Below are 24,972 nucleotides of genomic sequence, written 5' to 3' on the forward strand. Positions count from 1 at the left end.
CAGAGGTCTGCTTCTGGGAGGTGGCAATTGCCTTTGCAGAATTTGTTCCCTCTACCCTCCTTTCCTTCTCTTACTGTGCCTTTATCTCAACCCTTTGCTGTTCCCATTCTCTCCTGCATCTCCCCAAGGGAGGGAGGAAGCAGCTGGGCAGTGCTTCAGCTGCTGGCCAGGGTCAGCCCTGGTAAACTGCAGATCTGGACAACTTTATACTATTTTGTTTTTACATTAAGTTTGCAGAAGAAAGTGCTTACACAGGCTGATGTTTCTTAAATTTAGGAACACCTAACTATGTTTGTTTCAAGATCAACCTTCCTCCAATTTTTCTAACTGTATTCAAAGTACATATTAACATTCCCACAACTGAATTTAATTATTCAAAGACAAATATGCTCCTCTCTGTCAAGCCTTACACATTACACTCTTGGAAGATGCTTTTCCAGGCAAAAGAATCTCCACCCACAAGAATATGCATGATGTATTTTTCATCAACTATTTCTGCTATGTGGAGCTGTCTTCCATGTTGCTTTTTGTTATATATATATATATATATATATATATATATATATATATATATATATATATAAATCTCTATTTAGGAACACGAGAACACCTGCTTTAAGTAGCAGTTAAGACTGAACTCAAAATCACACTACTGTGACTATTAACCAACTAAGTCAAGTAATAAAATATAGATTTTAAGAAGAGGAAAGATAAACTACCTTCAGTGAACATTTCAACAACAAAAACATTTATGGAAAATTAGTTCCATACATGTAGGAGATAGATAGAAAACTGTTACTTCAGAAAGTCTTAGCTGCTTCTAGTTTTACAACCAGGAAAAAACACTTTGGAGAGAAAAAAACAAAAGTGAAAGAGCACAAAGGGATAATGAAAACAAACTGTCTTCCTGGATTCTGGAGTACAGGTCTTGTGGAAGGTGCTCATCTTTATTCATTCTCAAATCTGCTGTAAGGGTTATCAGAATCCTGGAGAAGACCTGTAAAATAAAATGGGACTACAGTTATCATTTTCTTTTTAGAGAAAAACTCTGAGTTACTGACTTCACTGCTATTGGTAACTGCATGCAACAAATCCAAAAGGCAATTCTTGTAATAGTTGCTCTATTACCCAGACAGTCAAGTATTATAATAAATTGGAAGCTGTCTTATTTCTCAGATAATAATCATGAATAAGTATTTCACGATTTAGCAGGGAGAGAACATTTTTCTGTGAAAAATTATTACAGAAAAACCATTTCTCATCTGTGAGGTACCCCAAAAAATGCACTTGTGAGAATCAAGTTGAAAAAAATCCAAGTATAGAGATGTCTCAAGAAGAACAGATTCTGAGTGGCCAGTTTATAAATGCAAGTGACTATAAGATCATCATCCTTTTAAAATGTAAGATGTTGCTACTTTGACTTAGTTCTACTTCAATTATACCCAACCATCTGTCACATTCAGCCACTTACAGCTTATCTGCAACAGGACAATAATCTCAAAGAAAAAATGAAGATCACTTCTTATGTGCACTAAAACCACCAGGGACCAGAACGAGAGCATCACTTAATCCAAGTTACAGTATGTTTCCCTCACAAAGATTCTTAATTACTTTATACTAGAATAGTGTCACAGAAAGCACTGCAAAGCCATCCAATTATGCTGAGTGCCTGGACATGCAGGGCATCCTCTGTATAGTTAGCTGAGCAATCGCTGTTCCACACAGAAAATAATTTCAAAGAGACTTTAAACCACACCTTAAACCTGGGGTAGGCAGAAGACTGAAAATAAAGGAGTCCTATTAGAGTGCAGAGGCTCACCTTATGTTGTGAAAGGACAGGACACTATTGCTATCTTTTCTGGCAAGATTTTTATACTGTTGTCTGACAAGGACTCTTCTGTAGCTCATTTGTCTAAGCGTGGAGACAGAGGACAGTGCAGCCAAGCAACTCCAAATCACAAATGTTCAGATTCACAACAATGAAAAAAAATATTTCTAGTCACTGCCAAACTTTGTAAGAACTCCTCTCAGTCCTTGTCACACCATATACCTCTTTCCACATGTACCTGCACACAGATATTGAACACTGACAGTTTTATCTGGAAGTCAAAACCTAATGGCGCTGTAGGCAGACTACACTATTGCCTACCTTGTGCAGTTGGTGAGCTTCATGTGAACTGCCAGGTTATTTTAAGATGCCAGTCAAGCAGCACAACTGCTCAGGGCTGATTACTGTATCAGTTACTGCAACTAACTACCTGATAAGGAACAGTAAATATTTGGAATAAAGAATAAATATGAAAAGTCCTATAATCACTCAAACAAACAAGATTACAAGCAGTCAACACTTGCAAAATGTTTATATCCAAACTATCCCTCATATATATAACCCTTACTTGTCCAAGGAGTAAGCCAGTAACATTTATAAAGCCTCAGCCAGGTAACATGACATACAGTCTATTTACCTGGTGTAGTACCTTGTATCAGAGGTACTATCCATTTCTATAATTGTTTTTGAAAAAAATAAAAATAAAAATTAAGCATTTGTTTAACAAAAATATGTTTAGATGATATAATTGCCAAAAATAATCTACAGTATTTTCAGATTTTGAAATTTTTATATTGTTAAGCTTCTAGAAAGTGGCTACTTCTCAAATTTTGATATTACCTTTCATGCAGTTAAACAAGCAGTGATGTCCAACCTTTCATGCAGTTAAACAAGCAGTGATGTCCACTATGTCTATTCTAGCTGTCAAGTAAACTAATACACAATAAAAAATCCTCTCTATCCTTGGCCTGACATTGAACCTTCAGTGCCTTCAGGTAATATTCCTGCATTAATTTAACCCCAACCCAAAGAGAGAAGAAACATTTACTTTACTCCGAGATTGTCACCACCACCACCCCCACCCTTCCTCCAGACTTGTTAATATTTTGGCAGTTAGGATATATGGTTCCTAATATATTTAGTTACCTGAAACACAACAGAGTAGTCTAATTAAAAAAACAAAAAAACAAAAAAACCCACAAAAAACCAAAAAAAACCCCTGCAGTACTCCTGTATTTCACCCTTTTGAAACACAAAACACATTTACACAACATTTACCAAAAATCAGCATCAATACTGGAAATTACCACTATTATTACAATTGCCATTGCATAAACTCCCTGCACTCATTAAGTTCCATTTACAAATAAATGCACCTAACTTCAAAAAGCTTTTCAGAAAGTGGCAATAGGTGATACCATATTCCCTGAAAAAATGAACATAGCCTGCAGACTTTTCTCTGTAGAGTCTGGCAAGTGCTTATCATATTTCTTTGCTATTTCATTCAGGACACATACTCAACATTTCGTAGGTCTGAAAGTAGCACAGTAAACCACTAGTTACTGTTCTTTTCAGCTTGAACAGCTGAAACCAAAGGAAAATATTTTCTACATCCAGTAGTGCCAATTTCAAATTAACCAGAGGACTGTGTAAGAGTCCGGATAAACTTTTCCTACACCATTCTGAGAAGTGAATATACTCTCCTCTTCTCCCACCCCAAAGCACTCAGCTAAAAGCCATTTTAGAAAACTAATCCTCCTATTCCAAGTGAATGTGTCATTTTTATTCCTCACTGCATATATCATTCCCAGTAGTACTTGCTTTAATTTTACTGCATTATGTTTAGGAATGAACAGATCTAATCAACACCAATCAGGAATTAATATACCTAACTTAAAGTACTCTCACCTGTTTCATCACAAAATACTGAAACTAAATAGGCTTTAAGAACTATGGGTCAATCCAGTGTGAATACTTTGAGCTCTGACTTCAGAAACTGATCTCCCAGAAAAAAGGGACTCCAAGAGAAATGGCAAGCCCTCCTCCCAAATGAGGATAACCAGGGGCTACAATACCTGATCCACTTTGCTTTCAGCCTTGCTCTCAAGCCTGCACCCAGCATTTAAATTTCTTTTACCCTCATAATTTTAAGTACATCATAAGATTACTTTAAGGAAGAGGAGTGAGACACTGTGAGTGATGTGTGAGCTCATCACTTGCACCAACTCTTACTGAAGAAGTATCAGGCTCCAATAAGTGGATAAAAACTATATGGGGAGACATACAAAAAAAAGTGCATGACAAAAAACTTCTGTCAGCTGCCACAGCTGCCCTGCCAGTGTCACTGTGAGGAGCTGGCAGCCCATGCTATTGGGGTAGCATGTCTGGTTCAGCTGAAGCTCTGGTGCTGCCTGGAACCAGACAGGAGTTGTCTCTCGACTGTTTCCTGTCTGACATGAGAGCCACTACCCAAGTTGTCATTTACCCTCAGGGGCTCAGAAAAACCAGATGTTTGCATCTTCAGGAGCCTTGTTTGCAATCAAGTTCATTGCATGTCACCGGTGAACTTGAATATTGACACACAGGTCACTTAAAAGTTCTTACTTCTATTTACCCTCATTTTGAGGTTAGTATTTGACCTACTTAGCAGTATCTACGAAACACTCAAAAACTTGAAAGGTATAGTAGTCACATATTTTTCATTAGTTTATAGGAAATAATGAAGCATGTTAGTAAATATGAAATGACAAAACAATGGTGAAGAAAAATTAATACCTCTTTCCAGCATATTCATTTATATTGTGTACTAACTATGCATATTCCCAGTCATTGAGATCTGACTCTCATCATGTATCAACACTGCCCAAAAACAGAATTAAGTTAAATACTTACAAGAGACTGTGTATAGTTGAAAACAAAAAAAGCCAACCTAGTTTGCTGCATATCTTCCCCCCTTATTAAACTTTTCCTCTTTATTTCTAGACCCCCATATTAACAACTGTATTCTTAACAAACAAACTAAATAGCTTTCAGTGTTTGGCAATGTAAGGTTCTCCTGCCTTGCATTCAGAAGACTAAAGAAGGTGAAGGCAAAGTATCTACCTTGAACAGAAGAAACATTTACTGTCATGAACTACTGAATATAAAAACCAAAGCCTTATAAACAAGAGAGGATTGCATATCATTAAAATAGCTAATCAAAAGCTTTGCAGAACTAAAGCAATGAAATGATAATCATTTTGCAAAAATTAAATGAAAAAAATCCTTTCACTAATACTTTGCAAAATCCTCAAATAAATAAATAATAAAGCAGCTTCTCACTAATGCTATACTGAACACACAATAGAAGCAAATGCAGCAGGAATTAAATTGTAGTTCCTTTGTGTACTACACAAGCTGCATAGTACTCCAAATTCTACTTTAAATTTTTCCTAAGAGTCAACATATAATTTGTGTAATCATATTGCATTCATATATGTGAGCAAATGAAAAATACTATCAAATTGTGCAACAAAGAAACAATTGAAAGTGTGTACTCCTGGTTGCTAAAGCTGTCTATTGCTTCCAATGCTCCCAAAGGATTGTGGCTAGAGTGACACCTGCAGTGCATTATAAATGTGTAATTACCATTTAAATGGGGTATGGAAAGCTGGGGATGAAATGGGAAAAGGCATTCCCTTAAAGCCAACCAAATACTGAAATTTCGGGCATCATCATCTTTATCTACAGTCAGGTTAACAAAGTCATTGTCATTCTGCCACTCATCCATGCCTACTTAACTGAGAATCCTCTCTGCAGTGTGTAAGAGGGCAAAATAATCTAGTGCCTCCATAATTATTTGCAGCAATTTTTATTAGATTATGTTTAATATGCTAACATCTGTATTTTCTAGACAGTAAAAAATGTGGACAGAAGATCCAAGTCTCATCGAATTATTCTGACCACCATTTGTCTGTGTATTATCAGGATGCAAGCCTTATATTCAACAGCAACTATATTTTTAATTTCAAAATTTATACATATTTTGTATTTAATTTTTCCTCAGTTACATACATCCTTTAAAGATGTGCTAATTATGTTATGTGAGAGTTAATATTTTCTTTAAAACAAAAATTAACCATGAGATTCCAGGCCTCAAATTGATATATCTGATAATATAAATTAATCTTGTGAGCTGTATTTGGCAATACAGCAAACCTGTAAGTAAACTTTATATGGAAGTTTGCTAATAAAATTTAAGTTTTATAGTCCAATTACAATCTTGTGTAGGTAAGCTGCCTTGCAAAACGTAAATGCAGGAAGAAGTGAGTATGTCTGACTTCCTACAAGAAGGAACACCTTCTATTAACGCAATGAACGTACAAACTTGTCTCTCATTTATTCATTGATAGCGGAGGCAAAATGACACTAGCTCTCCTATGACTGGGGAAAGTGTAGCTACAAGCAATACTTGATTTATTGAATTTGTCGTCTGTATTCCAGAGGCATTGCATTATACAGTTCAAAATTTCAGGGAACAACAAGATCCAGCAAACCACTCCACAAAGCTCTGAAAGTTGAGCACTGAACAGACATCTGTCTTCAGTACAATGTAGGGCCAAGCAGAGACAAGTGAACTGGTTTCACAAGCAGAACACAACTGAATGCAGCTTTCACTTCACCGAACCCCAATGCAGGGCTCTGATAGGGGAACTGTGATTCTGCAGCTGGACTGCATCTTGGCTACATCCAGGAGATGCAAAGGTCCATCTGCACTGAGTGCTGCAAGTTATTGTGGGGACACAGCCATTGCCCTAAGTGCTTCACCAGATCTTTCCCAATGATTCAAACTTGCTGTGATTGACTGTGAGGTCTCTTCTAAGGAGAAACAATCACAAAAAGCCTGTATTGTTTTATGTTGTGCTTAGATTTTATTTGCTTTTTTCACATCTGGACTATTGCTGTCAACCACCTGATCAACTCTTGAAACTGAACTGTGGTTGAGATACAGGGTTAATTATTCTGTAAAATACCACAGAACACCTTCCCTGACTGATGTTTAAGAAAAATTACTTCCAGTTTCTACAACATTCTTTCCTCAGTAGCTCAAGCTTCACAGTGTAGTTTTTCTCTCATTCTTTTACATTCTCCTGACAGAGGATTCCCTACAGAGTTTGTCTGTATCACTTCTGCATCAGGCAAAGGGCAGGCTGCAGATTCATGAAGGTATTCCTAGACTCTGCCAATCAGTTTAACAAGAGGATGAAAATTAACAGCTTTGAGTGATTGTTCAGACCCTAGAAATACCTTCTCTGACATTAGTGCAATTTGCATAGTAAAAAATGCAGCAGAGTTTTAGCAGATCTGTCTCTGAATACACAGTACTATTAACCCGATAAACAAATCAAATGAAAAGCGCAAGCACTGACAAGCCTACATAATAAGAGCCTCCTCACAACACAGCAGGTCCTACAGTCTTGTGATATTCTTCTACAACTGGACCACAGCTCCACTTAAGAACAAAGAAAAAAAAATTATCCCTACATTAGGCTGCATCCTGCACCCTTCTTTTTCAACCTTGATTTAAAAAGCTTGCTATCGACTAATCAGTTTCTCCTCCTTCAATAGCCATGAGTCCCAGCAAAGTTCAAGTAGGTTGATTTATCACATTCAGTAACAAACAAAAAAGCCCCCAAACTCAGTTTTCTTACTTAGGAACAGACAGAATAAACCACTTATTTTAATAAATATATTTAAGTGCCCATCCCAAGCACACTGTCTTCTTGCCCAGTTGGAAAGTCAGTACAGGAAGAGAACAGAAGCATAAATGTGCTAAAACCAGGTGTCAGAAGACAGGCTTCAGCAGAAAACTGGGCTTGGTTACTTCTGCCACTCATAAAGCAGCTCATTTCTGCTGTGAATTTTAACAATCATTAGGGAAAAAGAATCAACTTAGGCAAAGTAGCAAAACAAGGTGACACATACCATACTTCTTACGTATTTCATCATGCTTCAGTTTTCTTTCATGTTTCCTACAAGAAATAAAGGCATCAGAAGAACATCCAGACTCTTTTGAGCTGTAAGCAAACTATAATTACATCCAAAAAGGACATCAGCATTTTTACATTAGTATTAGTAATTGTATTACAATTAAAAAAAAAAAATCACACTCAGAAGTTATATATATATTATCTTTCTATTTACATTTCATCTCTAAGTATATACACACACTGTATCTCTAAGACTTACCATAAATTCTTACTAATGGATAGTGTGAACATAAGATGTATGACAATAAGAAGAAATACTTTTCTATATAAAAGTAAAGCATCCATATATCTGCACACATTCAAAATGAGGTGTTCATCTATACATAAGTAATAAGGCACTAATCTACACTGGAACACTCCTTAATGCTTTCCAGCAGAGAGCATAATTGTAAAATTTAGCTTTGCACAGAACATACTCTGGAATACTAATTCAATATAATAATTCTAAAAGGATAAAAAGGTGTATTACTATTTTGCTTAAGACGTACAATAAGTGTAAATGAAAACTACTGCTTTCTAAAATCCAGCATGGCATCCATGCAGAGAATAAATTAAAATATTGTCCTAAATATAAATTGTTTTTATGTTGTCTGACCATAAGACGGTTTTAAGGCTGTATCTAGTATTACCAAACTTTTAATTATTCACATAAACCAACTGTCTGATGAGTCAATTTCTCCTTCCCTTTTGCAAAGGTGAAGGGGGGAAAAATGAAAGACGTTTAAATGGAAAAAATTCCATTCTTTCTCAGATAGTCTTCCTATATTACAAAGGAAGTATCTATCTTGCTTATTTTAAAAAACAAACATAAAAGCTCCTATGCAACTGCTTAATGAGTAAGAGCCATCTTATCTTGAGGAAAAGACATAGAATTTGGCAAAAAAAAGTTCCTCTAACAAAAATTAAAAATAAAAAAAAAATGCACCCTTTGCTACCCCCTGTCAAAACTGAACCCAGTTAGACAAGTTGTGACTTCTGCCTGATTCCAATTTGCACGTATTCAGCAGAAAGCTGTTAAGCACTGACAGCTTAATTCACCAAAGATCCCATCTGCCCTATGCATATTCCACCTCCCAACAATTCCTACTGCTAATCAGATCCTGGACGTCCTCAGAAGCAATTATCCTGCTTCCTACAGAGCTGAGGGTTGAAGTGGCCTTTTCCAGCAATTGCACTTCTGGAAAAGCAGGCAGATAAAGCACAATGAGAAAAACCAAACAAGACAGACAGACTCAAAACCTTCCACTACTGTTTCCCAGAGATACCCATGTCCCTTACATCCCCCTGCATTATTAAGCCCAGGCAGCCTAGTAAACAAAGCAACCTGGCCAAAATGCAGTGACAGAAGCTGGAGAGTCAAGGTAATGAAATTCATGTAGAAGAAGAAAGTCAGGATTGAGACATTGAAGACAACAGAAAAAAGAGGAGACAAATTTACCCATTGAAGATAACCTGATAACAGGATTTCTGCTTTCTGTGGTACATAAGAGGAAGATATTATATAGGGCAAAGGACCGCAGGAAGATATATAGGGCAAAGAGAACAGAGAAATTCTGCTTAAAGCAGCCTTCTGCAACATAAAGCTAAGTCCTTCTACTGTATAGTTTGTGAGCTCAAACCAGGTTTATTACAGGTGGTACTCATGGCATTTCTTCCTTGTTTTGCATATTCTGTCTGAAGTAATGAAGACTCATTGCTGCAGTTTCAGCTACTGAAACCTCAGTACTTCTGTAGCCAGTGTGATCAGTTCTGAATTCAGAAAGCACCTGTTTAAGAACAGGATGGTACAAAATCAAGCTGCGTAGGCTTTAAACCTCAGAAAGGCTTTAGGATACCTCCCTAGGCTATTCAAAACAAACCACCAAACATCTAATTAAGTTTGAAGGGTAAAACCATTAATATCAGTGAAACATTCAAACTCTGACAGGCAGCCACGACGGCATCACTTCACCCACCAGTAAATCCTTGCTCAGTAAATAAGGCTTAGGTACACATCAACGCAGACGAACCAGGCACAGCTCTGAACAGGCAGTCCCTGAATCAGCCACCCAGAATTACTGTACCACCCACATCTCACATGATGATCAGCTCAAGCCACTTCAGTCTTCTGAGTTGGTTGTTTCTTAACTACTGCTATTACTCCATCTTATACATGCTGAAGTCTTGGCTTCTCACGCAAGTTGTCCCCACAGCCATAAGCTGCAGAAGTTAGTATTTTTCTCAATACTAACAATTCACATAATAATTTTCCATATTTGGTTCTTCACAAATAAACTGCCATCCTTTCTTTCCCTGGCCTCTCTCCTTGTTCTCCCATACTATCAATTTATACTTGGTACTAGATCTTATTGTTTAGCATTTGTTTACAAACTTCTAAAATAAGTAATTATTTATAAATTATATAAACCTAACCTAAAAATATACCATGTATTTGAAGCTGTAAATAACTGAGTGTATAGAAAAAGACTCACTAGTCAATGCATTGCTTAAAAATGATTTTTCATGTTAGAGATGATGAAGTCAAAGGACTAAAGCTATGCAGTAAGATACCTCTTTTAAGTCCAAAATTGAACTCCAGAGATGCTTCTCTTTAAGCCCCTCCCTATAAGTGCAAACTCAAACCATCACCAGTGATTTTCATCCCTCTCAGTTTCAACCCTGTCAGTAAACTAACAGCTAGTTTCAGCCTTGTGTAGACAAGTAGACAGCCAACATAATTACCCTTACTTTTCATTTTAATATGCATCTTCCAAAGAGACACTAAAGTATCCATAATTAACTGAATTTCAATGCAAACAAGTATTAAACTTAAAAAGCAGACTTTTACAGTGTACCTGAAAGACAGAAAGTACTAGGTGCTGCAATCATCTTAACCCTTCCCAAAAAATATTTCCATGGAACACTATGGAACTTGGAACTCCTTGCTTTGTTTTTACCATTCACTAATGGAATCATGAAATGAAGCTCAGGCTAGTCCTGTTCACCTTCCATTGCCAACTGATATGAACCATACATGAGCTGATATGAGCTGTATTTGAAGTAGCTGTATCCCACAGAAAAAACAAACAACATGTAAGATGACAAGAAAAAAACAAAGCCAGATAGACACAAGGTAAATGCTGTGCCTATTTTCCTCCCATATTTATCTGAACATTTATCTGATATTTACCTGAACATCTATTCAGCTATTTTCACAAACTATGTGAAAACTTCACAATAGAAAGGAAGGACTACACAGTACAAGGCAGTGTTTTCCTCTGCAGGCTGCTTGTCAAAAATGGATTGTTGAGAATATTAATTTGTTCTACAGCTTGCTAGTAGCAATTCATTCTCTAAAGGTCTTAGAGGAAGGAAGCAGTGGGTAGGGTGAGGTGCTCTAGGTGCTGGAAGTGGCTTACTCCCTGTGTTTTTCCATGACCCCAAGCCACACACACAATTGGTATGCATGTTCAGAACATGGAAACACCCCAGGGCTGCTGCTAAGCTCCTGCAATTAAAGCAGTTTCTGTTTCACAGACACACTCCTGAGACAAGCTGGGAAAGAGGAATGCTGCTCTAAATAAGGCTGCAGGAATCATTCTGGCAGAGCAGCCTGCTCTAAGTGATTTGTTCCCAGGCTAAATTCAAGAATGGAGCTGATATTAGCTCTAGGTTGCTAATTGCCTGGTGCAACACCACTTGCTTGGTGTATGCACAGCACACCTTATACCCCAGATGCATCAGACTTCCTACAGATTAACTGTACCAAGGTGATGCACAAACCCCAGTGGAAAGGTTATGGAACACAATCACCCCACTGCGCAGTCAGAAGTCGTTGCTTTATAACAAACACAGGTAAGTGTTGTCTTTACTGAACAAAGCAGCACAATTAAGGATGCACATTTCACCACAAGGCACATGGTTTTGGCATACAAAAAACTGTTGATACTCCTCACTGGATCCCTCCTCTTTAGCAAGAAACAAAAGCATTATAGGAGAAACATAATATTCATAGTAGGACTCGGCCTACTATGCTGTGAGTAGTAACTGGATTAACAAGTAGAGAATTCCCCTTTTTTCTGATCCATTGCAAATATTCGACGTAACGTCTCTGAGAAACTGCGTGTGAGCACACTTCCTGAACTGGACACCTATTTGCTACCCTTTCAGGCACATTCAAGTCTGACACTTTCAGCTCACAAATTCAGATGTTTATGAAAACAAATGTGCATCTGTTCTCTTCTTGGATAATGTTTGTCATTACCTTGCAATGATGCACAGAGCACTCATAGTACCTGCCACCCTGAGCATCAACTTGTTTGCTCTCTGTTCATTTACAGCAATACATATCCTAATCAGATTCATCAATCTCATAATAAAGCTCTGTTTTGTAAAAACCTGACACTGACATGCCTAACATCACAATGCCTCTTTGTTTCGTATTCCATGTATTTCTTAGAAAGACAGAATACTCCTACATCATCAGGAAGTGTATAGCTATATATCAAGCTGTCAAGACTTACCTCTGAAGAGACTGTAGCCTTCGCTCCTCTCTCTTTCTAGCTAGCTGCTCCTCTTCTTCCTCTAGTCTGCCAGAAAAATGAGGGAAGGAAAGCATAAGAGGAGAAAAAAACAACTTTATTGCTAAGCTATCACTATTTACTACTTCATAGCCATGTAAAATTTCACAGCTGAGTAAGCTTAATTTACAAGTTTGCATAATTATCCTTTCACATTTTATAATATCCAAATGCTCTACTCATTGCAGTAATATGCCCTTCAGCCTCCACAGAACTACTTACAGCTTCTCAGAAAAAGGATGCAGACTGTTCCAGAAGCAGGATTCCTAACTGCCCTTTTCCCCATGTGTCACACCCCATTTAAGAGTCAGTGTTCTGCACGGGCACAGTTAAGTCCATTGTTGTCCTTTGGAAGATGATTGATGGTTCATAAGCCTTTGAAGCCAGAACAATTTATCTTTCCAACAACCATTACTATCCAATCTCAAGCTGCCACCAGGAAATGAGTCTGTTCCAGAATGAGCAAGGATTTACCTGAGCATCAGCTGTGTGATTCTGGGAAATGCTGAACCTACACAGTACATCTGAGCTGTGCATGTGCAGATATGCTCTACTGATTTCTCTGCTGCACTTTAGCTTTGCGTCCTGCCTTGGAGAAAGCTCCGTTTCACCAAACCATTAGACAGACTGTGTAAGACTTGTAGGACTCTAAAGCAAATGTCAAACAATTTTTCTGTTAGTTCTTTCCTGACAGAATTTATGATGATTCTTCAGGATTAGTAAATGGACAACTGCCATGCTTGCTAATTAGTAATTAGTAAATGGACAATTGCCAGGTGCTAATCACCTTCCAAAAGGGAATAAAGTTCTGAAGATGTCTGAGTTGAGTATTTACAATTTAATATACCTGAGCAGCATTACCACTCATCTGCAGCCACCAAGATCCAAGTTAAGCAAGAGTGACATCCAGTGGTTAATTACAGCATGTCAAACGCTTTAATACACAAAATTCAGACACATTCAGCTTTGGAAATATGAACTCAATTCCTTCATATGCTCAAAAAAGTCCTTATATCTCTCTCAACATTTTAGTTATTTCAATACAAGCCAGCACTTAAGAATCCATGCAATGTTTCAGAAACAAATTTCTTAGTTCCAGCTTTTTCCACCCAAAGAATTAAAAAAAACCTTGGGGGAGCAGCAAACACACGCAACAGGTCACTTTTATTTGAAAACAATATTAGACTCTTTTGGAAAACTAATCAATTCTCCACATCAGCATGTCCAGCAAAACTAGAAGCTCCCATTCTTGGGCACCTTCTGTAAAACTGCTTTACTGGAGACCCCATGTCTTATAACTATGCAATAATCTTCACAATTGGTGTTGCAAAATATGAAAGCGTCAAATAAATAAAATGTTGATGTATGATGCTGAAAATAAATTTCTTCCCTGTAATTAAACAGTATTAAGTATCTTCTGACTTCTGGATACTTGGAATGAATTGTTCTTCCAAATTCAGAAAGTTTGAGATTATACAAATAAAACCATGGTTGATAACGGAAGTTTATGAGAGTCTGTTTAGGAGAGCGTCACAAATAACAGCTGTTCATGAAACTGTCACAGGCACAAGGAGCCTGACTCTAAGTCCAAAAACACAGGATAAAAATAAAAACTATACACTAATATTCCTAGAATTCCTGTGGTACTATGGACACAGATGAGCCAACTACATTACTGATGTGGGGGTTGATGCACTTAAGTATTCTCTGTGTTCAAGGAAAACCTAAGTTCAGGCTTCTCAAACACTTAAACACCACAGCTTAAGAATTCCCTAAAGAAACACTGATACTTCTGCAAAACAAGGTTACACCTCAGAGCTGAGATGATCCGTCTAAAAAAGAATCAGCTAAACAGATCTAGTACTACATTTCCACAACCCTTGCTTCCTTCCATTCACAAAATAAAAAAGTTTCTTTTGTGGAAAATGAGTCCCCAAAAATAAGGAAGAAGAGAGCAAAAGAATTCCTGCTGAGAACCACTGGGCTTAAAGCAAATAATGTACCAGGCTTCAGTGTAATAACACATTCTGACTTCTCCTGAAATAAGCTGGATCCTAGATTGACAAGACCTTTAAATCCTCTAAGGGTCACAAGATTAAGCTTGACACCTTTAGAGTTTTGGCATAAGATGACTCTCAACTAACCCTCTATTTTTAGAATTAGATGTTACAGTACTGATTGACAACTTAGCTACTAAAACTGAAGTCCAGCACAAATATCTCTTTTCACAGGATTCAAGCTTTATTTGCTGACATGTCAGCTACAGGGGCCTACTCAGTTGTTCTGCAGAGGATGCTGGCAGATCTTATGTAAGATTTAAACCTGTTCTTTACATCTCCAGGGCTTATCAGCACAGGGCTAAAGAGTATTCATTTTTGCACTAGGGCAGATTGGGTATACAAACAGAAGAGGTACACCCTTCTTTCTTAGGGAAGAAAGAAAGGAATGAGATGTTGTTTACAATTATTTTCACTTTTCTTTAAAGCCACAGATGTACCATATTTCTCTGGCTTTAAGGTCAGCACTAAACAATGTACAGTTACATAAGTTCTTTTAAAAAACCAAAACCAAATCTCAAATAGGAACAACAAGTCAAAGATATTTTAAAAAGTATAGGAATCATTTCAAACCAAGAAATAAGGTCCCCATTTTATTCATACAAGAAGTACTGAAAGACAAAAAGAACAGAGCTAGCTGAAACTACATTGCCCAGTAAGCTTTAAAACTTTAACTGATAAAGGGAAGCATGTTGGGCTGTCCCACTTCACACCGCAATACTGATGTACCTATTTTAGCTACTCATCAACTGCTTCCCTAAGAATATTAGCTACTCAGAGAAGCCAGTTTTAAAAAAAATTTTACAAGTTATCCAAGATCTCAAGAACATTTAATTTTTGCAGTACTACTGTCCTTGAAAATAAGTAAATTATTCTTGGTATCTTAGAGCAAAGAAGTATTATCTTACATGTATCTTTTTGTATTGGCAAAGACAGCTAATCCCTTATATACTGAGTGCTGACAGATCCTAGAGCAACTCTGAAAGATGGATACCAAGCGCCATATAGGACAGCATTGCTCAGTTACTTTCTACTCAGCCAGTTCCTTTTTGCTGTACCATGAGCTTGCCTTGAAAGAAATTATTTACACCATTATCAGAAGAAGCAAGGATTTATCTGGTCACTGAAAGATTTCATGTCCAATGTTAATAAGAAAGTGTAAAATGTGGAAGTGTAAAGCAACAGCTAACCTGAAGTCAGACACATCAGCGCTGTTACCACTAGAAAAATCATTTCACTGTCATTCCAGCATCATTTCCAGTGTCATTACTTGTCACTGAATATCTCTTATCTTGATGTCTTTCTCAAACAAACAAAGCAAAGTGATCAAAACTGCTTCCAAATGAAAATATTCTTAGTATACTGGAGAGTAACTGTAGGTAGATAGGGAAGACCAGGACCCAGTGTCAGTAAAGAAAACAAAAACACATTTACCTCCTCCTCCTGGAACGCCTTCTGCAGTAACAGCAATAACAGCAACAGACTGTTATGGACACCAGAATGAGTCCAGCTACCACAGCCATAGCAATAATTAAAGCCTCAAAGTTTACTGAAAAACATGAATATATTCAACTTGTTAGACTCCATCAGTAACATTTATCTTCCTGATAACTCTTCCCTTCCTTCCCACATGCTTTTTCATCCCTATATGCAAAACATGATTCTGTTGAACTACCCCAGATAAAATGCAGTATACCACATTCAAACTTTGCTATTATACATAATCTACCCTGAACAGACACTAAGTAAAACCACATTTCTCAATCTGTTACCTCCCTGTAAGTCACAAATATACTTCATCCCATAAAGCAAAAATTTTTCAAAAAATTAGTTTTAAATAAAATTTAATTTTTTCAAAATATACTTCTTAACTGAAGCAAAAAAAGGTTTTTTTGGACCTATTAAAGTGAAGGAAAAGACTCAGTTTTCAGTCTACACTCCTGGCAACAGTACCTATTTCATTTGCTTACTATTCACAAAAACACCCAACACAATTAAGCTACTTTGTATTACACTGTTCTTCACTTCACTCTGGTTAATAATCTGTCAACCCCTGTAATTCATATAAAATTGTAACCGGAAGCCATTCATTTGTTTTCGAATTTGAAAGCTGCACTATTCACCTTCATTTTCAGCAATGGTGAATAACATTGATCTCTCAATTTTATTTGCTTAAAGAAAAAAAGCCATCACCACCACCTTCACAAGTTAATTCATTTTCCTGCTGTGTTTGTAGAGGACAGTCTCAATAAAACCATATACTCCCATTGCATATTGCTGCTTGTAATTTTTTAAAAACATATTAAGGAAATGCATATTTGAGGGTGTTTTTGTTGTTTGGTTTGGGGTTTTTTTCCTACTTTTTTAAACTGAGAATGCGCTCCATTATGAAGTTTTCATTCTGTGTTTAAGCTACAGTCAATTTAGAAACACAAACGGCACAAAATATTGAAGCCATTTCCACAGCAACAGTAAACTGTCAAGGCCACCCGTAGTATCAGCAGAAAAGGACATGTTCCTCTACCTGGTGTGTTTGAGAGTGTTAACTTACTTCATAGCAGCTCATTTGATGCTGGGTTTTGGATTTCTGGCTCAAACAGGCTGGTAACACACCAATGTTTTAGCTGCTGCTGCTGAACAGGCTTGAAGAGCACCAAAATATTTTCCCACTTTCCCCCTGCCCCCTCCCCTCTGTTCCCCGCAATGAATAGGGCTGGACACAGGCAAGAGAGTGAGAGAGGTCAGGAAGGGATGCAGACAGAACGCTTGAGCCAAGCTGGCCACCAGATAATGTCATGGTCAGCGAAAAAATCTGAGGTAAAGGACAGGTAAGTGGAGGGCAAAACTGGCTTCCAAGGAAGCCAATTCCAATGGGCACTTATTGTTTGAGGACCAGCTGAGCATGTCTGCCTGTGAGGGGCAGTAAAAAAATTGCGTTTTTTCCTCTCCCTCCTTTTCCTTCCCTTTTTTAACTGTCCTTATCTCAATCAAGGAGGTTTTCTGCTCTTGTTCTTTTTTCTTCCTCTGTCCCACTGGGGCCATGGGAGAGAGGGAGGAAGCAAGAAGCTGTGTGAGTACTCAGATACTGGCAGGAGTCAGCCCTCCACACTTCCAGAAAAAAGTCTGTTAAACATTTCATAATAAAAGCCTTTACTACAACATTGCAAGCCCAGTTTTTTTAAAAGTGAGTTTTATCACTGAAATTATAGTCTTATCGTACCTTAAAAAATTCCAACAAAAGTTTAAGCACAAATGCCTGTTGTCAGAAAACGAAGCACAAAGCCCTTCTCTAAGAACACAGAATTGATAAAGTTCACCTGTACTTTTTCATATAGTCACTCTGCAGCAGTCATTAAGCGGTAGTGTTCAGAAACTTGCATGTTCCACTCTAACAGCAACATTCTACTTCTGCTACCCTAATTTAGACTACTGCAAAATCTCTCTGCCTTAAGTATGGTAACTTTCTTCAGTCAACACTGTCACTGATAGCTCACCCCCACTTGTTTTTGTCCTTTAGCCTCCTGGTGTCCATGCACAAACACACAGAAAGCAGCAAGTCTTTGCTCTGCTGGACCGAAGCTGCACTCTTGCTTCACACAATAAGCTTTCCCATGCCTTAGGTGCTCTCTGTTCCAGTCTAGTCTGAATCTGGATCTGTACACACATTATTACAAAAATGCCTCCAAATATTTCACCCTGATGGCAGCACATGCTCAGTCGTGTATTTTGTAGTAAAACATACACAGCTGTTCTTCATGGAAACTGACACCATGCAGGATTAAAACCCACAGTGGCACCAGGCATGCTCCTTTTAAACCTTAAACTTTAAACATTGGTACCCATCAATTACACTATTATTTCAGTTGTTTAAGCAAAAACAGCATTCAAGAATTTCCGTGTGACTCTAATCCTGTGGTAATGGTTCACTGCTGCCACTGGAACATAACAGAACTGTGGATCTAGACAAATCATCCAACACTTTCAGAAATTTAAAGGAAAGTAAAAATGCTTTAAAGTCATTGCATCACCATACCTACACTGATTTGGGCTATGGCTCCAAATCATAACCACTGTCTCCTCACCCTGCGCCTCCAAATAAATTATCAGGAAACAGCTCTAGCAAGCTTACTTTAATCATACTCATAAATAATTCTCTACAGCAAAAGTAAAATTAGTACCTACTCCAGCAAACTCCCCATCGAGCATTTGAGAGAGAACACAATGAAGACGGTGGAAAAATACTTCTTACAGGGTAATCAATACATGTGTTGTTGGTGTAACACCAAAGGCACTGCAAAAAAACCAAGAAAAAACCCAAATTATTAATCTTCAAAAACAGTTAACAATCTAGTGCACCACTCCAAAGACAGATTTCTTATGTGAATTTAATACTGGAGAAATGGGAGTGCTTTGTCTTCTAAAGCCTACAGAAGCCCTCGTGCAATTTCTCAGTAAAACCTAATCTGAATGGTGAATAAGAACACGAGTAACACTAGCCTGAAAATATTTGGGAACATATTGCAGTACTCTGCATACTTGAGGGTAAAATGGCTTTGGGTTTAAAATTACTGGAATTAACAAATATGAAATACAAAATCAGACTGCCAACTGTTCAGAATTTTAAAACACCCTGTATCTTTAAGGATTAAAAATTTACCTATAATCTTACTTCAGCCTTGCATTTCATTATCAACAGAAAGAAAATAGTAAAGAATCCTTTTAAGTCTACTGAAGCTTTTGCTGCAAGGTAATGAATGATACAGCCTCATCCAGTCTGAGTTGCAAAGTACTCTGTGTACCTTAATTGCACATGCTCACATATATGGATATTTTTAAAATTTCACATTTTTATGTGTATTATAGATAAAATTCCAGCACAACATTTCTGCTTCTGAAGCCTTCGCAAAGCATCAAGCTTAGGTTTTGTTTTTCATCTGTTAAAATAAATACTTATTCAGAAGTCATTTACCACACAAACAATGAAATAGTTTTGAATAATGGCAATAGGAATATTTGACAGGACATGTGTTTTTAGGATTCGTTATAAAAAGAGTTCAGCCAGGAACTATGCTTTATCTAACGGTACTATCAAGAACATCTCTGTCATACATCCTCAATTACACAGTCTGTTATCTTGCTCTTAATGGACTACAAAACGTTACATACAAAGGAAACCATTTGTAGTAGATTCTGCTTTCTTGAAAAATGTGGATACAAGAAGACTGTATTACTGTTTTGTAGTTGCTAGACTGTACAATTAACATACCCATAAGGACACATCAAGAAAAAAAACTAAGAAAAGAGAATTCATTTTGCAAAAACTGTGCCCTTTTAATTACGGATGCTAGATGAGAATATGATTTTTTTTGGTTCAAATATTTAATAAGATTTAACAGTTCAAAAATAATAACTAATAGGGGGCATGATAAAAGTCACTGTTAAACTCTGAACATAATGCTGACCCTGTTTTGAGTAGAAAGCTGGATTAGGTGGCTCACGAGGTCTCTTCTAATCCAAATGACTGTACACTGCTGGTGACAACCGGGAGCCCAGGAAGGCCAGCTGCATCCCTCTGATGGCAACTCCTGCATCTAACTACTGAAAACCTGTCTAACCCAAAAGGCAATACCTGACACAGCTCCAGCTGGCTGGAGCAGAGGCTGAAGTACAAGAAAATATTTCAATTGACTCATTCTCAAAGATAAAAGAATCTGACAACACACAATCATCAATACAATTCAATGAATATTTTTCCCTTAAAGCCAAAATATGCATCAGACAAGCAGGTAAGTTCAGATATTTCTCAATCTTCCCTGGTGAAAAGGTTTTCCAGTAATGGAAACTTATATGGAACTTAAGATTCCTGAAATGTTTGTTTTCAGTGACATCTGAAGTTTGAATTTGAAATAATCTCTCACTTCTGCTCTGCAGGGACTAAGGCCTTCCGTATTAGTCCTTACTGTAGAGCTAAAGAAGTGTTCAGCAAAGAACAGAGAAACAAATTCTAACATTTAAATGTCTGCCTTATTGCAATCTCATTGGAAATACACTTTGCTACCAACAGTGGCTTAGCCTGGCAGTCTTCAGCACACAGAGTCTGATGTAGTCAATGGAAGGACTGGCACACTGCTTCAGTTAAAGGGACTTCTTGGGGCATCTTTAGAGAAAGGCACTTCCAGTTTATTTGCATTAATTTCCCAGTTTTCCTAGCACAACACAAGAAAAGCAAGGCATTTTAACTGCCTAAGACTGAGTTTATTAGATGGACATTTAAGCTGAGTTTATTAGATGGACATTAAACTAAGTGCTACCCACAAAACAAGAATGAGTCTGAGGCAGCAGCAGGATCAACTTGCTCAGCTGAGCTATAAAAGCCCTGAGCACACACTGACATTGGAAGCCTGGACTTGGTCTGTCCTCTCCAGAGAAAGCACAGAAACACCCTGAGTGACCAAACCATGGAGCAGCCCTGGCAAAGTGAAAGCACACTGGCATCACATGTGACAGATGGGAAGCAACACATCAGTTGATTCTATCACTTAAATAAGACACAAACAGCCTAAGAAAGACTAAGTTTGATTTCAGATAAAGTGGAAATTCTTATCAATCAAAAAAGATGCTAAAAACTTACCGAAACATTTTTTAGACATTCTTCACAGGACTTCTGGGAAAATTCTGAACATGCTAAAAAAAACAAGCAAAACCAAAATACAAAAAGATTATATATTTATTTTTATTCCATAAGGTCAAACATTTATCATAATATTTAACCTTTTTTTTTTCCTAATCCTAGATACAAGCAATAATTTTACTTAAGTAATGAAAGCTCAGTAACTCCATTCCAGGAGAACTGCAGCAAACAGAGATAAAAAAGTTTAAGTTTAACCTCAGACATAGGGGAACAATTCAAGCTTACCTTTACCCTCAGTTTGCTTTCTCTAAGGACAACACGGAAGGTGTAACCCAAGAGTCTCTGGGTATCTCTGATGAAATTCTAGAACTTACACACTTCAATTTAGGGAACATTCCAAATTCTGCAGCTTTGGAAGCTTTGCAAGAGCTGACCCTTGTTTAGGATTTAAACCCTTCCATAGGCATTAACTTTTTTTCTGGGAGAAAAAGTTTTTAAAAAATAAAGCTCTCCAATTAATATGACTTTTAATAACAATAAAAAACACTTCCAAACATAAAACACAAAGTTAATATGCAAGAGTTCAGTTAGAATTTTAACAGAAGCTTGACATGCCAAGCAATGCATATTCTCTGAATTTAAAAAAAATACATACTGGTGCTCACAATTACTTTTTTTAGAAGTACCCCATGTTGATAATTTTAAAAGCAGTCTTTTTTTATCCATAACTCAGACATAATTTGTTGCCCACAGGACCACATACGTGCCATAGTCTTGCCCTAGATGAACTATTTGAAAGATGAAGGGGAATCTCCTTTCCTAGTCTGAACCTGGATTTTTATTCTAGTAATTGTTGTTCCTATGATAGTTTTTAATACCAATTAATGAAACAAAGTTATTCTTATATCACAAATACGAGGGGAAAAGATCTCCAAATGGAGCACTAGTCACAACAAGTTGCCAATTTGAGGTAGTTACTTGCTTGTGAAACAACTATATATTTCAATGTTTTATTTTTATAATTAACTATTACATATTTCTGATACTAATTCTTAATATTAAATGCATTTTATGTACCAGTATATTTATCTTTAATTTATATATGCATATAGAAAACCCCCTTACCAGTTTATCCGGTAACAATTAAATTGTTACAGATACCAATTAACAGCCTAAGTGTAAGGCCCATATACCAAAAAAAAACCAACATGAGAAACAGGTTCAGAAACTGTTCTCAGTTTATACTCAAAAATTTTCCAACAGGAGTTTCCAACATGGAGTACCGCCATGCTTATTAAAAAAATTACTTCATTATTTTTCCAAAGAGATTTTTTTCCTGTGAGATTTTAAACGCCCAAACAAACATGCTTTCTGAACATGAAGTAGTAAAGCGAATTTGCTTCAAGTTAGTTCTCTCAAAAAGCTGAAGGTTCCTTTTTCAAGTATAAACCCTTCCCTAAAGGAAATTAAACGCTTCTGCTGGGACATGGACACATCTGTCAAGGTGAACTTGAGATACCCACATTTGATGCCAGCCAACCTGACACACACCTTTGTGGTCACCTCTGTTGGGGGCAACTAAATCTGAGGCGAAGATTCACCAGCTGCCTGGCAAAAGCAGCGAAGAGAAAAATGATTCCAACAGAAAAGGAATCAGCTTCTCCTTCCTCACCATCATCAGGGTTGAACAAACCCTGGCGACAGTGTACTCTAGGACACCCTGCTTGAGCAAGGGAGGCTGGACCAGACCACTGTGGTCCCTTCCAATCTGCCCCATCCTGCGATTCTGGGACTGCTGTCTCCGTGCCAAGGTGGGGACACCCCCACGGCCGGGCAAACCCCGGCGCCGTCAGCCCGTCCTTCGGCCGGGAGCGGGCTGTTCCCTCCGGACCCAGGGGACCAGCCCGCTCCGCGCCGGGAACAGCCCCACGGCAAGCCCCGAGCCCTCCTGATGGCGCTCCGGGCGCCGCTGGGCCCCGGCAGGCCTCGGGGCGAGCCCGAGCCCGCGTCCGCGCCCCTCTGGCCGGAGCAGGGCCGAGCGCGGGCCCCGGCCAGGCCCGCCCGGGAAGGCCGCACGGCCGCAGCCGCGGCACGGCCGGGAAGCGAAGGGAGCGACGCCGCGCTGCCCGCCCCTCCTTACCCTGCGCCGGCGCCGGCGGAACCGTGGGGCGCATCTCCTCCAGCCCCGCCACGGCGCGGCCCCACAGCAGCGCCAGGCTCGGCAGCCACAGCGGCCACGGCCACGCCGCCTCCATGGCCGGGACGGCACCGGACCGAACCCACTCGCTCCGGGAGCCGGCCCCGCGCAGACGCCGCCAGCCCCGGGGCGGAGCGGGCTCGGGGCGGGGCGCGGCCCTGCCGGGAGCGGGCGGGGCACGGGCCGGGCCGCGCCTTCCCCGCTCTGGGGCAGCGGCCGCGCTGTGGCTGCCGCTTGTCCGCGGTCACTGGAGGGGGAGATGTGGCGTACACGGGGCCTTTTCCTCTCCCTTCTTCGTTTGATGTGACACCTTTTGCCTGTGAGGGCAAGGAGGATCCTGTGCCCTGCCTCCTGGTTTCGTTCCTTAGTGAAGATGCCCTGCAGGCTGCCAGAGCCAGCGGAGACAACAAAGACAACCCCAGGGCTGGCCAGAGAAATTAATAAAGAGATGGAGATAAATAGAAAATTTGCCATGACCTTCCCATTTTAAAAGACTAACGGGTTGTTGGTTTTACGTGGTGACAGGGCCATTGGGAAGCGTTTAGCACTCGAAGTGCCAGGGATGTACAGAACACCCAGATAGGTCTGCTAGATACAACACGGGAACAAAAGAAAGACCCTGAACCCTCTGAGGTGACAGGGTGAGGACACACAAGACATTTGGGGCATCTCAGTGGCCTTAGATAGCTGTGGCTAAGCAGCAAATTGAATCCTTAGTGACCCATGAAGTGATTTGCCATGCTGTGACCGCCAATCTTGCTTTAGTTAAACAATCCTACTGCTGGACTTCATTGGCTTATCTGCAACTTGTTCAGGAATTGGAAGTTTGATATTTGGCAATGAACAGCTGAAGTACTGGTGTAGGTTTTGTTAGTGCTCAAAGATTCTGCTTCAAGCAGGAAGCAAACATTCCTTCCAAGTATGGCAATGTTCAGTGACTCCAGCTGCTTGTGCCCTCCCTTCTCAAACACTTCTTCTCTTCCATTTGGACCATTTTTATTACTCTTGTGTAATAAGGCCATTGTTGCTATAGAAAGTACTGCAATTGGTTTGTGGACATAGGGACAGCAGATCTGGGCTGTTAGAGAGGCTTTTGTAAATATATTTCAGCCTTAACAAGAAATAAAAGCAATGTTTTTCACAGTGCTTGACCTTGCCATCCTATCTGTTTTTAGACACCTGATTCACCTTACCGCAGAGATGAATCTCCCCAAATTCCTGTGTGGTAAGAGATGAGTAGCTCCAGGAAAAATTCAGAAGGAATTAGGATAACTGCTGGTATCTTTGGTGGCTTAGGCCAACGTGTAAAACTGAAGAGATCAAACCTGAGTAAGGTGCCATTACCTTAAATTAAGTTTCAACCTGTGAATTAAAAAGTTGTTTACATTTAATTTTGTTTACATTATCTTCAGATTTTTGCCAGCAGCACTAGAATCCCTGCTTCTTGGTCTTCAGGGATATTAGAAAAATAAAGCTAAAGTGTAGGATACAAACCATATGGAGACAAAGATGCTTTTTTTTACCTGAGGTTAAATAAAGGACAATATTATTATGACTTCAGTGTGCTTCAGCTGGCAGAATCCTTGAATGGTTGGGGTTGGAAGGAGCATCTAGTGCCACTCCTCTGCAATGAGCAGGGACATCTGAAGATGAGGTTTTACCCCATGTTCA

At 38.8% G+C, this 24,972-nt stretch overlaps 1 protein-coding gene across 1 annotated transcript; it reads right to left on the reverse strand.

Moving 5' to 3' along the window:
• Nucleotides 1-569: 569 nt before the first annotated feature.
• PTTG1IP2 (PTTG1IP family member 2) lies at nucleotides 570-23,403 on the reverse strand. The gene is made up of 7 exons (XM_084221147.1): nucleotides 23,245-23,403; nucleotides 21,105-21,157; nucleotides 18,656-18,764; nucleotides 15,908-16,022; nucleotides 12,360-12,425; nucleotides 7,793-7,839; nucleotides 570-997 (listed from the first exon to the last, which is right to left on the reverse strand). The coding sequence occupies exons 1-7, from the start codon at nucleotides 23,357-23,359 to the stop codon at nucleotides 948-950; spliced, it is 555 nt and encodes a 184-aa protein (XP_084077273.1). The 5' UTR covers nucleotides 23,360-23,403; the 3' UTR covers nucleotides 570-947.
• Between the last annotated feature and the right edge of the window lie 1,569 nt (nucleotides 23,404-24,972).

This window comes from Fringilla coelebs (genome assembly GCF_963513975.1).
Source record: "Fringilla coelebs genome assembly, chromosome: 1".
In the NCBI taxonomy this organism is placed as follows: domain Eukaryota; kingdom Metazoa; phylum Chordata; class Aves; order Passeriformes; family Fringillidae; genus Fringilla; species Fringilla coelebs.